General features: G+C 41.0%; 1 protein-coding gene across 1 annotated transcript in view; it reads right to left on the minus strand.

The window, feature by feature from the left end:
* LOC102253066 (adhesion G protein-coupled receptor E4-like) overlaps window positions 1-16,911 on the minus strand; it is a 62,792-nt gene that overhangs the window by 5,500 nt on the left and 40,381 nt on the right. The window contains exons 6-15 of the mRNA XM_014530263.1: window positions 15,721-15,761; window positions 14,975-15,110; window positions 14,383-14,490; window positions 14,044-14,225; window positions 12,976-13,143; window positions 7,857-8,051; window positions 5,934-6,169; window positions 3,334-3,400; window positions 2,660-2,751; window positions 1,336-1,516 (exon numbers count right to left, since the gene is read on the minus strand). Coding sequence (XP_014385749.1) covers window positions 1,336-1,516; window positions 2,660-2,751; window positions 3,334-3,400; window positions 5,934-6,169; window positions 7,857-8,051; window positions 12,976-13,143; window positions 14,044-14,225; window positions 14,383-14,490; window positions 14,975-15,110; window positions 15,721-15,761 — 1,406 coding nt within the window. The remainder of the gene's footprint in view (window positions 1-1,335; window positions 1,517-2,659; window positions 2,752-3,333; window positions 3,401-5,933; window positions 6,170-7,856; window positions 8,052-12,975; window positions 13,144-14,043; window positions 14,226-14,382; window positions 14,491-14,974; window positions 15,111-15,720; window positions 15,762-16,911) is intronic.

The raw sequence follows: 16,911 nt of genomic DNA on the forward strand, positions 1-16,911 counted from the left end.
TTTTTTTTTTTTAAAGGAAATAACAGACAAAAGAGAAATTAATGAACCATTAAGATGTCTTTTTATCACTTGCATCTTAATTGCTGGTAGTTCCACTCACTAGCAAAGAAAGAAAAAGCCAGGAAAACCATTCCCAATCTTCTATAAAGAGTAAAATTATAATAATGCCCTCCACTGAGAACTTGGTATATGCCAAGGTCGTTACTAGGAGATTGATATTGAATTATCTCATTTAATTATCAGCCCTATGAGGTAGGTACTGCCACATTTTTGGATGAGAAAATCACAGCTCAGAGAGGGAAGCAGCCTGCCCAAGGTCACACAGCAACCCAAGGTCACACAGCAACCCACTCATTGGAAAAACTGGGATTAAACTAAAATCTCTCTGAGTTTACTAGTATCATAGATTTTGCCAAATATTACAGTGCTCTCCATGCAGTGCACTTCACTACAGGAGAATTATTCATCCTCTCTCTTGTGAGTTCGGGTTTGGCCATGTGACTTGCTTTGGCCAATGAAAGAGATCACTGTGCCATGATCACTTTCCCTTTGCCATGAGAACACTGATGTTCTACATAGGGGCTGCCCCCTCAGCATACATCCTCAAATGAAGATAATGTAGTTCATGGAGCTATGTAGCATAAGCACGAAATAAATCTTATTGTGAATGAGGGGAGGGAGGCTATTTGTTACTGTAGCATAATCTACCTTATCCTGACTGATAACATGTTCTGCTTTGAACTGGTGTGTGTCCTTCACCCCCAAAATTCATATGTTAAAGCTCTAGCCCAACAATGAGAGCCAGTGGCCATCATTGTCTTGGTAGGTGACCACTGATGGTTATTTGGAGATGTGGCCTTTATGGAAGTAATTAAGGCTAAATCAGGTCATAAGGGTAGAGCCCTGATCCAATAGAGTTAGTGTCCTTATAAAAAGAAGCATGAAAGCTCTTTCGAAATCTCTCACCCATTGAGGACACAGCAAGAAGGTGGCCACTTGCAAGCCAACTAGGAGGCTCTCACCAGAACCTGACATTAGTTGCACCTTATTTCAGAATTCCAGCCTCCAGAATTCTGAGGAGATAAATTTCTGTTGTCTAAGCCACACGGCCTCTGTTTTTTATGGCTGCCTGAGCAGATGGCTGCATGTTCTTAAGAGATATGCTCAAATGATCAATGTTAAGAGGCTAAATGAAACCCAGAGCACATGGCAAACCCAAGCAGCACCTAAACCTTCTTCCCAGAATCAAGGCAACCCCAAAATATAAAAGGTCAGAAGAGGACAAGAAATGAACAGCCGTTTAATAAAACTCGGAGACAAAGTAATTAACTTTACCTGGCGATTAAGGAGACAGTGTACCACAAAAAGCAAAACCCCCTGCAGGACATTGATGATGGTGAACATGTAGGCAATGACTAATCCAATTGTCTTCCCAACTTCATCAACCATAAAAAAACCAAGGCCCCAAGAACAGCCCAGGGTAAACAGTTGAGCAATGGCTTTAAATGTCATGACTCTGAAAAGGAAAAAGAGTAATAATTACTACCATTTATCAGGAACGCACTGCTTGTTGGGCACTGTACTCAGTGCCTTGGGTGCATCACCTTCTTTAAACTTCATAACAACCTCGGGTGGCTAAGCAGCTGTCACAAAGGCACGTAGCTTAAGGATGAGGCAGAACCCATGTTTTCAATTATTGCCTCTGAGAATAACACTTTCTTCCACTCTTGGAAATGATTTCCCTGCTAAGTCTCTTACCTGGACTTATTGGAAGATTTGTGGAAAGTGCGTTCTAGAAATTTCTATTCCAAAAAGTGGATGATGAAGATATCACGACTTTAGAACATAACTCGGTGTTGGATTTCTTCAAACAAAAATTGTGTCTAGAATGAGTTGTTGATGGCCATGGGCTAGGCAAGCTGGTGTGTGTATGTGTGTGTGTGTGTGTGTGTGTGTGTGTGTGTAGAGATATGGAGAAACACCAAGAAGGGCTGACATTCCGACCCTCCAGGATCAAAGAAACTGAAGCTGAGATGTTAGGTTAATTTCATACGTACATGAGATCGAAGGCAGGATCTGAAGTTGGACAGAAATTCCTTTAAGTTTTGTCCACATGACTCACCAATGCAAGGTTTGTACCCGCTCTTGGGTACGCTGAGCAGTTTGTTCCTCTTATCAGTGGGGATATTAGTAGTGCCCACCACAGAGGTTGGCGTCATGAGCATTCAATGAACTAATCTTGGTAAGTGCCCAACACCTACCAGGTTCCTAGTTAATATTAGGTGTTGTCATCAGTATTTTTAATAATTTAGGTCAGCACCAATGAGAATTGAGTTTTTACAACCAAAGAGAATGGAATCCAAAAGTGGTTGAACTTTCAGGGTGAAAAAGATAATGTTGATAGTCTTGGCATTAATTTTATATGAAGAGTGAGCTACACAAATGAGGCACCCAATGAATATTTACTGAATAAAGAGATGAGGGAGTACATGAAATCACCTGAAAATTATAGTTTTTACTTCTTCTATAAGTTGTCCCTTAAGTATTCTTTATCTAGTGCCAGGAAATGTTACATCACATTTTTGTATAGGTTTTTCTCTCTCAGGCAGAATTGTCTTGTAGGAAAATCTGAAAAACAGTGATTCTGGTAACTTCTTACCTGGTGTCCTGAATGGTGGAAACTTCTTTATTGAGGGAGGAAAGTTTGCTTCTCAAAATCCACAGAATTTGGAAGTAGAACACCAAGTTTATCTGTGGAAGCAACATGGAAATTTTACTTGAAATATCCTTTTGAGGCCATGTCATGCAACCCAACTTGGGATGAACCTAAGACTCTTTTCCCAAAAGATACAGGCTTCATAAGGATGGTGTGGACACATGCTCTGGTGTAAACAGCACACAGTATAGAACCTGTGGTACTTAGTGCTTGATCACAGTGACTATATAATTTATCATTCAAGCCAGGACACTTAGAAAGTGAAAAAGTGCTATTAATATCTATACCAGGATAATGGATGTAAATGAAAGTTCCTAACCAACAGAAAAACATGTTACTCTATGCAGAGTGGACACTTGCTAAATATTTGTTGAGTAAACGAATGTAGAATTTTTAAAAGAATGCCTGGTAGAGGGTTATATTATACCAAAGCAACCAGTGAGAGAGGCAGAAGCCAGGGAAAAACACAGACAGTATTTCCAGTAAGAGAGGATTGATCAATTATGTTATATTTCCTTATCTTTATCTCATTCCCCCTTTAACAAATAACAAACACTCTCTATGCTTGGCCAACCCAGGGCAGGCACACCAATATATAACCATCAGTGGTCACCTACCAAGACAATGATGGCCACTGGCCCTATGAAGCTCCAGATGAACCCTTTATCAATCTTGAGCCAGCAGCTGTTGAGAGAAAGATAAGGATTCCCCACTTATTTCTCAGAAGAGAAAGTATTTAATTCAGGCTCCTCTCACAAGATCTGAGCAGTGCCAGAAGCTGTTTAGTTCAGACCTGGATTTTAGATGGAATCAGACCCGAGTCTCCATCTGATACAGGCTATATGTTCTGAGTCTCAGTTTTCCCAGGTGTAAAGTGGTGCTAACAGAAGTATTTTAAAAATTTAAATGATTACTGTGACTATCTACAAAGCCTTGAAGTCAGGTTGGGTCAGTTTTGTGACTTTATTCTTCTCCTTCAACATTGTGTTAACTATTCCAGGCCTCGCTACATAAATATTGGGACCAGTTTGTCAAACGTCCAAAAAATAAAATGCATTGTGAACCTATAGATCAAGTTGGAAAGAACTAACTTCATCTTGACAGTATGCAGTCTTACCACCCATGAATATGGACTCTCTCTCCATTTATTTGAGCCTTCTCTGATTTCTTTCATCATTTTCCTCATATAGATCTTGTAGGAAATATGAAATGAGGTCACGTGTACACAGTTTTTGGATACAGTTCCTGGCAGAGTTAAGGCTCAGTAAAGGTAGGTATCCTAATAACAGTGAGTACTATAATAATAAGTGTTATAATAAGAAAGAGAATAAAAATAATTTTGTCATTTCAAGAGTGTTATACAATGAGAATCATATGGAATGTAACCTTTGGTAGTGGTTACACCTCTACATAAAATTGTACAGAACTAAACACACAAAGGAGTACAAGTAAAACTTGAGAAGTATGAATGTGATCCATGGATTGCTTCAGTGTCAGTGTTCTGGGTGCGACCAGGAAGCTTTTGGAGGTGTGCATATGCTTGTTACCTTGATTGTGGTGATGGTGTCACAGTGTATGCATGTGTCCAAACTCACAAACATGTATTCATTAAACATGTATAATTTTCTGTATATCAATTACATCTCAATAAAGTTGTAAAACAGAAATAAAAATAATAATGTAAATGTAGTTATTAAAACTACCATAAGCCCTGACTGGTTTGGTTCAGTGGGTAGAGCATCAGCCTTCGGACTGAAGGGTCCCAGGTTCGATTCCGGTCAAGGGCATGTACCTTGGTTGGGGGCACATCCCCAGTAGGGAGTGTGCAGAAGGCAGCTGGATCGATGTTTCTCTCTCTCTCATCGATGTTTCTAACTCTCTAACCCTCTCCCTTTCTCTCTGTAAAAAAAGTCAATAAAATATATATTTTTTAAAAAAAACTACCATAAGACTCTGTATGCTGTCATGGCTTATGTTAGCAATGGTAGTATAACTTATTCTGAAAGGGAACCTGGCAGTACAAAAAAAGTCAATAAAATATATATATTTTTTAAAAAAACTACCATAAGACTCTGTATGCTGTCATGGCTTATGTTAGCAATGGTAGTATAACTTATTCTGAAAGGGAACCTGGCAGTACAAAACTGGCAAAGATATCAAGCAATTGCCAACACTCATTGGTCAGAAAAGCTCCCACTCTTAGTTCTGTTCCAAGGGTTGCAAAACTATGACCCATGGGCCAAATTCAGTCTACCCCTTGTTTTTATAAATAAAGTTTTATTCAAGCACAGCCATACCCAGTCATTTACATATTGTCTATGACTTGGCTGCTTTCATACTACAAGGGCAATGCTGAGTCATTGCCACAGAGACCACATGGCCTGCAAAGATAAAAAAAGTTACCATCTGGCCCTTTATAGAAAATTTGCCAAATCCCATCTACCCTACCATCTCCAGAACCATTCTGGCAGGACATAGGGATCAAGCTGGAGATGAGGTATTCTCTGACTTCAAGATGGACAGCCTCCTACATGTTTTTTGTTTGTTTGTTTGTTTGTTTGTTTGTTTTAGCACATGCATATTTGTTTGTTTGTTTGTTTGTTTGTTTGTTTGTTTGTTTGTTTGTTTGTTTGTTTGTTTGTTTGTTTGTTTGTTTGTTTGTTTGTTTGTTTGTTTGTTTGTTTGTTTGTTTGTTTGTTTGTTTGTTTGTTTGTTTGTTTGTTTGTTTGTTTGTTTGTTTGTTTGTTTGTTTTAGCACATGCATACCTACTTCCTACCCTAAGCCCCATTGCCAAAATACTAACTTCTTCAACAAACTTTGCAAGGCTTTACAAACTTCTTTAGTGAGGCAGCAAAACATGGCTGTTAAAAATACTGCTTTGGGAATTCTGACTTACTTGTTTTCAGATATGACCTTGAGAACATTTATTAGATACACTAAGGCCCTGCTGTCCTGTGCATAACATAACAAACAATGCCAGCCCCATGGGAAGAAGAGTAGAGAGTCTGCAGATAGAAAGCACTATCGCTGACATAGCACAGGACTTTGAGATTTGTTGTTATTGTTATTCTTTACATTCTACTATTTCAGAATCCTACAGATCATAAAACCCACAGATTTTTAATGTGGGGTCATCGGTTTGCTCTCTTGCCCCTGAATTTCATGAAGTTGTATTATGGCTAGCACTTCCGCCATAAACGCTATCATCGTGCTTACTGAGTGTATGTTCCATAATTTTTGTGTCCTGCTATTGCAGACACAGCCACAATCAGAGCTGGAATCCCATAGCCTGCAGGGTACATGAATCTCTTCTTGAATCTGCCCGCGCTGGTGTAGTTGGCCACCTTGAGGTTCCTGACAGTGAGGAAGAGATGCAGTCCTTCCAGGAGCATCCAGGTAAAGGAGGCCAAGTAGAGGTAATGCAATACCCCTGCAATGATGGAACACAGCACCTGGAAGGGAGAGAAGAGTTAGGAATGTGGTGCCGATGTTGTCTGTACCTGATTATATCCTCAGCACTTATCCGTTTCCTGGATGCTGACTGGAATTTTAATTCCAGCACCTATGACACTTTGCCTGGGGCAACACATTTTCTGGAGGCTTTCTCTGGTCATTGAAGTCTGCTTGTCCCATGCATGGGGCAGGCCAGAAGCACCAAGGGATGAATGCCATTAGAGCAGCCCTCAAATCCATGACAAATGAGTATTGGTATAGAAATGCTCCATTGCTCTTGCCCTGTGGGAGGCTGTGATGGTTAATTTTACATGTTGGCTTGACTGAGTTAAGAGATGTCCAGACAGCTGATGAAACATTTCTGGGTGTGTTTGTGAGGGTGTTTCTGGAAGAGATTAGCATTTGAATCAGTAGCTAAGTAATAAAGATTGCCCTCACCAAGAAGGCATCATCCAATCCATGAAGAGCCTGAATAGAAGAAAAAGGAACAGGAAAAGAGAATCCACTCTCTCTTCTTGAGCTGAGAGGTCCATCTTCTTTACCCCTTGGACATCGGCAGTCATGGTTCCAATGAAATGTTATTTACAAAAACAGATGGTGGGCCAGAATTAGCCTGTGCACCGTAGTTGGCCAACTTCTGCCTGTTTTGAACTAAGGAAACTGAGGCCCAGGAAGTTAAAATTTCTCCCAAGATCACAAAGCTAATAAAAAACAAAAATGTATTTGAAACCCAAATTGTCTGCAGAGATCATGCTTACTGTTAACCATAGCACTTTACTGCCTTTTGTGGGGATGTGGGGGGTGGGGAATAGTGCTTTCATAACTTTCTGATAGTGCGATCATAGTCTTTAGGGTTGAAAGGAGCCTTGGAGAACATCTGCTACTAATTCTTCCTGGATGTGATGATATGATCATGATCATGACAAAAATAAAAGCTAGCATTGTTCTCTGGTTGATTAATCCAGACTCTACGTTCTATCTTGCTAGAGCCCTATGCTGATGCCCTTGTTTTAGAGAGGAAGATTAAAAAGGGGAAGTCACTTCAACAAGATCGTGTAGTGAGTAGGATGAAGAGTCGAGATATAACTGCTGGTTGTGTGTTAAAGACACTGTCCACCAAAAATGCAAGCCTCCCTCCACCCCTCAATTCTAGAATATAGATTTGTCTCTAAGAAATGACTCCCCAGCCAGAGACTATATTTCCCAGCATGCCTTGCAGTTAGGTGTGACCATGGAATGTGAGAGGAAGTGATATGTACCACTTCCTGAGGTGGCCCATATAAACCTCCCTCGTGGGACTCCTCCATGCTCTTTTCTCTTTTCAGTTGGCTAAAATGAATGATCCTTCAGCCTGAAGTTAGAGGATAGACACCCTTCAAACATGTTCGCTCACCCTCTACAGATACATACAGGTAAAGTAAACTACTCTTGTGATAAGCCACCAATTTTTGGAGTTAATTTGTTACAGCAGTTATTGTAAACCGGTCTAATACCATCAGTCTGACTCTCAATCACTTTGCTCAATGCCCATCAGAAAGTATGGGTCTTATCAAAATTATACAGGAGGAGAACTGAAATCGGGACTCTTGCAGTTTCTCCCAGGTGATTATTGCCTCTCTTCCAGTCTTTCCTCAAGACAAGATGATAGATTTGATTATTACAAGGAAATTTGATTAAAGTACCTACCTCAGGCTCAGTTTGATCAATCCCAGTGAGGAAGAGGAGGTGGGCCAGGAAGAGGCAGATGCAGAGCTGCAGGTGGAGGGTGGTGCTGAGGTTCTGGATGGGTCGGCACAAGAGGAAAGTGAGGGCCGCCAGGAGGAGACACAGCAGAGACAGGCTCAGTCCCACGTAGGTGATCACAGTCAGAATGGGATCCGCCTAGGAGCCACCAAAGGAGGGACCTGTTATAGTTTCCAACTCTGTAGTTATGTTCCTGATGGAGAGTCAGATGGGCTTCCTAGCTCAGGCCCTCACGTGAATGAGTGAACCTCTTTGAGACTTGCTGTTCTCATCTTCAAAATAGGGGCATATATAAGAACAGAGAGGCATCAATGTGAGAGAGACACATCAATTGATTGCCTCCTGCACATACCCGCACTGGGGCCGGGACCAGGGATTGAACCTGTAACCCAGGTACATGCCCTTGACCGGGAATCAAACCCATGAACATTCGGCGTAGAAGCCGATGCTATAACCAGTGAGCACACCAGCCAGGGCTAGTTAGACTTTTTTTTAACTTAAAAGTGATCCCCCCAATGATTCTAGTATCCACCTGGAACCATACATAGTTATTACAATATTACTGACTATATTACCTATGTTATACTTTATATACCTATTAACTATTTTGTAACTGCCAATTTATAGTAATCCCTTCACCCAACCCTCAATCCCCCTTCCATCTGGCATCTCTCAGTTTGTTCACTGTATCTATGAATCTGTTTCTGTTTTGTTTGGTCATTAATTTTGTTCTTTAGATTTTACATATAAATGAAATCATACGGTATTTGTCTTTCTCTAACTTATTTCACTTAGCATAATAGCCTCTAGGTCCATCCTTGTCACAAATGGTAAAATTTCATTCTATTTTATGGCCAAGTAATATTCCATTGTATATATGTACCACATCTTCTTTATATAGTTATCTATTGATGAGCTCTTAGGTTGCATCCATATCTTGGCTATTGTAAATAATGTTGTAATGAATATAAGGATGCATATGTCTCTTTCAATTAGTGTTTTGGGTATATTTTGAAATATACCCAGAGGCGGAATTGCTGAATTATAAAGTAGTTCTATTTTTAATTTTTTGAGGAACCTCCATACTATTTTCCTAATGGCTGCACCAATTTGCATTCCCACCAATAGTGCACAAGGGTTCCCTTTTTTCCATATCCTTACCAATGCTTATTATTTGTTCATTTATTGATGATGGCCATTTTCACAGGCATGAGGTGATATCTCATTGTGATTTTTAATTTGCATTTCTCTGATAATTAGTGATGTTGAGCATCTTTTCATATGTCTATTGGCTATCTGTATGACTTCTGTGGAGAATTATCTATTGAATATTTCACACCAATCCCATCTGACTGAAAATTTTCTGTTGAAAAATCAGCTGACATTCTTATGGGAGCTTCCTTGTAGGTGAGTAACTACTTTTCTCTTGCTTCTTTTAAGATTCTCTTTGGCCCTAACTGGTTTGGCTCAGTGGAGAGAGCATCGGCCTGTGGACTGAATGGTCCCAGGTTCGATTCTGGTCAAGGGCATGTACCTTGGTTGCGGACACATCCCCAGTGGGGGGTGTGTAGGAGGCAGCTGATTGATGTTTCTCTCTTATCGATGTTTCTGAATCTCTATCCCTCTCCCTTCCTCTCTGTAAAAAATCAATAAAATATATTTTTTAAAAAAGATTCTCTTTGTCTTTAACCTTTGCCATTTTAATTTTGACATGTCTTGATGTGGACTGCTTTGACTTCATTTTGTAGAACTCTCTGCACTTCCTGGACTTGTTAGTCTTCAAATAGACCCTCAATCCCTTGCACTATTTCTTCTCCTTCTGGTACCCCTATGATGCAAATCTTGCTAAACTGAAGTCATCCCAGTATAGTCCCTTAAACTATACTCATATTTTTAATTATGTTTCTGTTTTGTTTGGTCATTAATTTTGTTCTTTAGATTTTACATATAAATGAAATCATACGGTATTTGTCTTTCTCTAACTTATTTCACTTAGCATAATAGCCTCTAGGTCCATCCTTGTCACAAATGGTAAAATTTCATTCTATTTTATGGCCGAGTAATATTCCATTGTATATATGTACCACATCTTCTTTATATAGTTATCTATTGATGAGCTCTTAGGTTGCATCCATATCTTGGCTATTGTAAATAATGTTGTAATGAATATAAGGATGCATATGTCTCTTTCAATTAGTGTTTTGGGTATATTTTGAAATATACCCAGAGGCGGAATTGCTGAATTATAAAGTAGTTCTATTTTTAATTTTTTGAGGAACCTCCATACTATTTTCCTAATGGCTGCACCAATTTGCATTCCCACCAATAGTGCACAAGGGTTCCCTTTTTTCCATATCCTTGCCAATGCTTATTATTTGTTCATTTATTGATGATGGTCATTCTCACAGGCATAAGGTGATATCTCATTGTGATTTTTAATTTGCATTTCTGTGATGATTGATGATGTTAAGCATCTTTTCATATGTCTATTGGCTATCTGTATGACTTCTGTGGAGAATTATCTATTGAATATTTCACATCAATCCCATCTGGCTAAAAATCTTCTGTTGAGAAATCAGCTGACATTCTTATGGGAGCTTCCTTGTAGGTAAGTAACTGCTTTTCTCTTGCTTTTAAGATTCTCTTTGTCTTTAACCTTTGCAATTTTAATTTTGACATGTCTTGATGTGGACTGCTTTGACTTCATCTTGTTTAGAATTCTCTGTACTTCCTGGACTTGTATGTCTTCAAATAGACCCTCAATCCCTTGCTCTCTTTCTTCTCCTTCTGGTACCCTTATGATGCAAATCTTGCTAAACTGATGTCATCCCAGTATAGTCCCTTAAACTATACTCATATTTTTAATTACTTTTTTTCCTTTTGCTGTTCCAATTGGGTGTTTTCTGCTACCTTGTCTTCCAAATTGCTGATTCAACCCTATGCTTCATCTAATATGCTGTTGATTCCTTCTGGTCTATTTTTTTATTTCAGTTATTGTAGTCTTTATTTTTGACTGTTTCTTTTTTATAGTTTCTATTTCTGTTTTTATGCTTACTATCTCTTTGTGGAAGTTCTCACTAAGTTCTTTGACCATCTTTATAACCAATGTTTTGAACTCTCTGTTTGGTAGATTGCTTTCCTCAATTTCATTTAATTCTTTTTCTGGAAATTTCTCTTGTTCTTTCATGTTTTTTTTGTCTTCTCCCTTTGACTGTCTGAGTCTGTTTCTATGTGTTAGGCAGATCTGCTACATGTCCAAGTCTTGGCAAAATGGCCTTATGTAGTAGGTGTCCTGTGGGGCCCAGTGATGCAGTCTCTCTATGTTCACCTGAGCCAGGTGCTCCAGGAGTGTCCCTTATGTGGATTGTGTGTGCTTCCTATTGAAGTTGAGCCTTGACTGTTGTTGAAATGTCAGTGGATGAATTGACTTTAAGGCTCACTGGCAGTGAGGATTGGCCACAACCACAGCACATGAGCTGCTCTCCACTGGCTGACCCCATGGAGTAGGGTTTGCCCCAGCAGATCCTGGTGCCTGCCGAGACCATCTTTGGGTGTGCCACTTGTGGAGCTAATTGGGTGCTACTCTAATGTGGTCTGAGCTCGCCACTAGGTGTGTTGGTTCTGGGGCCCATTGGGAGGGGCTCTGGTGCAGGCCAATGTTAGATGCTGCCTATGATTGGCCTAATAGGCTTCCTATTAGGAGCTACAAAGTGATGTGGTTGGTAGCTGCCTGTGTTAAGCCTGGATGTGCATGAAAAAGATCACAATGAGAACTGAGGCCAGCTTTCACCAGTACCAGACCTGGGGCGAGTCATCAAAAGTCACAAAGAGCTGCCACTACCTGCTGGCTGCCCATAAGGCTCAGCCACTGAAAGAGCCTCAGGTCGTACTTGAGTTGGGTGAGGTAGGGTCTCAGGGAGTCCCCAGGTTGGGGCAAGTGGAGTTCACCAGACAAATGCAGGTTCAGGTTCAAATATGTTGGAGTGAGCTCAACACAGAGACAATTGTGTCATCCCTCCAGCCCTGACCCTGAAGCCACATAACTCAGTTTCTCCCTGTATGTATCTGGTGGCCCCCAAGCCACTGTCCCTCTGCCAGAGGTCAAGATGAGTGCCCACAAGTGAGATTTTGTGGGTCCTTTAAGAGGACACCTAGGTTTTAAGCAGCATCCTGTCTGACCTGGACGGACAGAATCCTGCTGATTTTCACAGCCTGATGTTTCATGGGCTTATCTTCCCAGCACTGGTGCTCTGGGCTGGGAAGCCCGGCATTGGGTTGAGACCCCTCACTCCTCAGTGAGGACATCTGCAGCTGAGATATCTTATGGATTCTCACCACCACACATGGGTTTGGGGCCAGCCAACTTTATGTCTTTGTCCCTCCTACCTGTTTCAATGTGGCTCCTTTATATCTTTACTTATAGGACTTCTGTTTAGCTAGTCTTCAGATGGTTCTCCAGATTGATTGTTCTATAATTTAGTTGTGATTTTGATATACTTATAGAAGGTGGTGAGCACAGCCTCTATCTACTCTACCATCTTAAATGGAACTCTATACTGTTGCTTAATTTAAATAAATTAAAATGAAGTAAAATTTAAAATTTGGTTCTTCGGTCACACTAGCCACATTTCACATACCCAATAGCAACATGTGGCTGGTGATCCTATTGGAAAACACAGCACTCAGAAGTAGTTTCCATGAATGTTAGTATTTCTTTGTCTGTCTTGTTCCAGTGCCTATAACAGCATCTGATGCATAGCAGGCACTCATATATGAATGGCTATGCATCAGTTAGAATGAACTACACTGACCTCCATTGTCCTCCAGAGGGACATAAACTCCAATTATCCACAGTGGCTTGGTAATGCTCTCTGCGTGGCTTCTGTCCTTTTTCCCATTTCACTTCCTCAGTCCCCTGCTGGTACTTCCTGGAACTACCTCTCAAGTAAGTTACTTCTGCTTGACCCCACATCTTAAGAGTCTTTATAAGACATGGAGCAGATGACCTCCCAGCTTCCTGGACACACTCTGATTCACAGGAAGGGACCATGAATCTTGGTACCTTAGGAACAAGAGCCATGAGGACAGCAAAGCTGGAAAGGTGGAAGCACTTGCATTTGGTGTAAGAATCATTGCTGCTCACATGAGTGCAGCCCTCCGTCGACCAGCTGCCTCCCTCCTCTGATCCTTCCCAGTACACACACAAATATTTTGTTCTCGCACCACCAGGCTGGAAAGAGAATAGCATAAAAGTGGCTCTCTTTCTGGTTTTACGATTTTAACTTCATAGGTTGGTCAAGGATTCACTGGGTTGGAAACTGGCTGGGAAAGCCCCATCATCTGGAACCTGTGTGGTGAAGAGTTTTATACTACACGTGTGTGGACTTTATTCTCATTGATTCTGCCCTGCTCTGGTCATCTCAGAGCCCTGGAAATTGACCCTAATGAACTGCTTTACCCAGGTTGCCTGTCATTGGTAGGACCAATGAGAGGAACTAGTGAGAGATCATTGGATGAGAGCTAAAGAAGCCCAGGTATTTCTTCCATGCTTCTTTCTCCAGCAGGGCAATCCCTCCTCCATGCCTCCAGCCTCACTGGGTTCAATAATACTCATCCCCCCATTGCCTTTTTAGGCATAATCCTTCCTATATAATAAAAGGCTAATATGCAAATCAACAGAATGGCAGAATGATGGGTCACTATGACGTGCACTGACCACCAGAAGACAACCGCTCAACTCAGGAAGTGCCCTCTGGTGGTCAGTGTGTTCCCACAGGGGGAGCGCCGCTCAGCCAGAAGCCCTGAGCCAGGCTCATGGCTGGCAAGCACAGTGGTGGTGGCAGGAGCCTCTCCTGCCTCCGCAGCAGTGCTAAGAATGTCTGACTGACAACCCCTGAGGGCTCCTGGACTGCAAGAGGGCACAGGCCAGGCTGAGGGACCCTCCCCACATGCACGAATTTCGTGCACTGAGCCTCTAGTGTAATAATAAAAGCTTCTCTGGAGGCCTCAATATTTATTGTCTGTTCTCTGAACCCTGGATGATCAGAGTTGGATTAGGTTAGCTGCCAGGATCCTGATAACACACCCATTTAAGGTAACACATAGAGAACCAGCTCTGGGTTTTGCTCACCTGAGTATGTTTGAAGGTCAGGAATACAGGTTTAGACATATAAACTTTTTCCTTTACACCAATGGTGCCACTCACAACACGAGAGTTCAGTTTTATGTCCAGTGTTCCTATTCTATCACTGAAAAAGGATCCATTCAGAATATCCCCAAGAGACCGGTAAGTGATAAGTGCAACTTTACTCTCTGAGAAAACAGAAGAGAAATCACTTTAGAGGGGGCTTACAGTCTGGTGAATTGGAATAAAAACTTTGTAAGTCCCCACATCTTGGCCCAGTCACCTAGAAATGAGACAACAGGCCTAGAATCTGAAGGTCAAGGGAATCCATCTTAGACACAGTACCTCTTGTGGTTCCTTTGAAAGCATCATTGCAGTCAATATCCATTGTGTTATTTCCAGCTTCCAGAACAGTCTTCTTATTTATCTCATTGCACCTTTTGGTTTCATAGACTGGAAACATTAAGAAAGTGAGTTTTGCTTGGCTCATTTCTCATGCCTAAGGAACTGAAAAACTCCCTTCTGTGAAAGACCCCTTACTGGTGATTTCATTTTCTGCATACAAGGTAGACCAGATGATACTCCCTTCCACTTCTCTGGCTGTTGGGAATTAAATGGTCAAAAGTGCCTGAGAAACACACACTGACCACCCAACTCTGAGCTGGAACTAGGGCAGGCAAGCTCAACCTCTATGGTAGAATATTTAAAGGCAAAAACAATTTTAAAATGTGTGCTAAAGTACTTAGTGAGGAGGGAAACTTCGTTTTTTAGCAAAAGAAGCTTAGCATCTAAAAGATTTCCAAGGAAATATTCCTTGGAGCAGAACTTCTGCATTTGGGAAGAATCCCTTGAGTGAACTTTCTCCATGACATATACATGCAGTCTGACAAAATATCCCTCCCCCGCCCCCATAAGAAAAATGCTCTGTGTTTCTTACCTATATCAAGCACAGAATTTTCATGCTTTCCTGGAGAAGTCAAACTCTCATTCCATATGGTCAATTCCATGCTTTGAAGTAATTGGGTAGCCTTTTTTGCAATGTACTGTTTGCTTTCACTTTTCTTTAGAATTGTCTTTCAAAGAAATAAAGCTAGTTAGGTAGACTCTTACATAAACTTAAAAAATCAGGAATGTATATGAGTGTGGTTGGGTGAACCCAGAAGGCAATAACATTTATTAAGGTGAGCGAGGTTCTGTGCTGGCAACCTGATATGACTTTTCTCATTTATCACTGGCAGCCCAGTGAAGAGTGTATCCTGAGCTTCATTGTATTTTTGAGAACATGAAGGCTTAAAAAAAATGAGGTATCTGGAACCTACAAAGAGTTTCTTATAGAGGAAGATTGGGAATGAGAGGTGGTGAGGGGATGAAATGAGGCTCTAGTCTAGATGCTTGATGCAGATCTTTGAAGGACACCTTTGCCAGGGTTTCTCAATTGACATTTGAGACCAGATAATAGTTGTGGGAGGCTATCCTGGGCATTAGTAGGTGTTTAGCAACATCCCTGGTCTCCACTCACTAAACGCCAGTAACACCATAAATGTCCCCAGATGTTGCCCCCCTGGGACAAAGGACAAAATCACTCCTATGCTGTATCCTTAAAGTCACAGGGTAGCATTTCAGCAGAAGAATGACGTGGAAGACTAATGAGCTGTTTCCCAAATCTAGCTTCACCTTACTCACCCAAATGGTCTCTGATGGCTGTATCTTCTCAGCAGTGCCCTCTGGGAAAGAAAAGTAGCCAGTGAATCAAATATGGGAGATAACACACCCTGGATCACATCCCTTCTTCCAAGCACCCTCAAGTTGGATCCTTCCCTGCTGCTTCCACATCCTATCCTACTTCCCCTCTAAGAAGTCCCAAATGCCTTCTACAGTAAAATAAAAAGAGAATTAAGATGGGGCTTCCAGTTCAATCATTCAGTCCATAGTATTTATTGGGAAATTACTAAAAGCCAGGCACAGTGCTAAACCTGATGAATAGAGGTCGACATAGTGACAAAGGGAATTCCCTTCTAGAGTTTGCAGGCTGTCAATAATGGCAAACAATTAATTGATTACAAGGGTCCAAGATGTTAACAAATAGAATGAGATGGCTTGGGAGTATACAGAAGAGGCCCCAGAATATCAAGGGTGCAGAGAAAACTTCCCGAAGGAATGGATGATAATTGAATGAATAATGTAGAAACAGTAATAATACTTGCCCTTGTCTACACAGCATGGTATATAAAGTGCCATCATACACATAGCTCATTGAAAGGAACTCAGAAGGTTCTAGAACAGAGTTATGTAGCATAACAGCTAATATTAATTGAGCCTTCCCAGGTGCAAGAAATATTTTACATGCCTTAATAATGATAGGTCGAGTGTATTCATTTCCTAGGGCTGCTGTAACAAAGCACTACAAACTGGGTGGCTTAATACATGGAAATTTATTATCTCATGGTTCTGGAAGATACAAGTCCAAATCAAGGTGTCAGCAGGGCTGTGGCCCTCTGAAGTTTCTAAGATATATTCTTCTTTGCTGTTTCTAGCTTCCGATGGTTGCCCCTTGCTATCCCTTGGTCTATGGCAGCCTAACTCCAATCTATGCTTCTATCATTACATGATCTTCTGTGTGTGTGTCCCTATGTCCAAATTCCCTCTTCTTATAATGACACCAGTCATATTGGTTTTAGGGCCCATGCTAATCTAGAATGATCTCATCCTGATTTGATTATATCTGCAAAGACCCTATTCCCAAATAAGATTACATTCATAGTTTCCGTGAGTGGACACGAATTTGGAGGAAGGTATTTCACCCAGTATGTGGGGTAAGAAGTCTCTGAAATAATCTCTGCTTCACATTCCTTTATCCACATTCTGCTGTGTGAA

This window comes from Myotis brandtii, unplaced genomic scaffold (assembly GCF_000412655.1).
Source record: "Myotis brandtii unplaced genomic scaffold, ASM41265v1 scaffold729, whole genome shotgun sequence".
In the NCBI taxonomy this organism is placed as follows: Eukaryota; Metazoa; Chordata; class Mammalia; order Chiroptera; family Vespertilionidae; genus Myotis; species Myotis brandtii.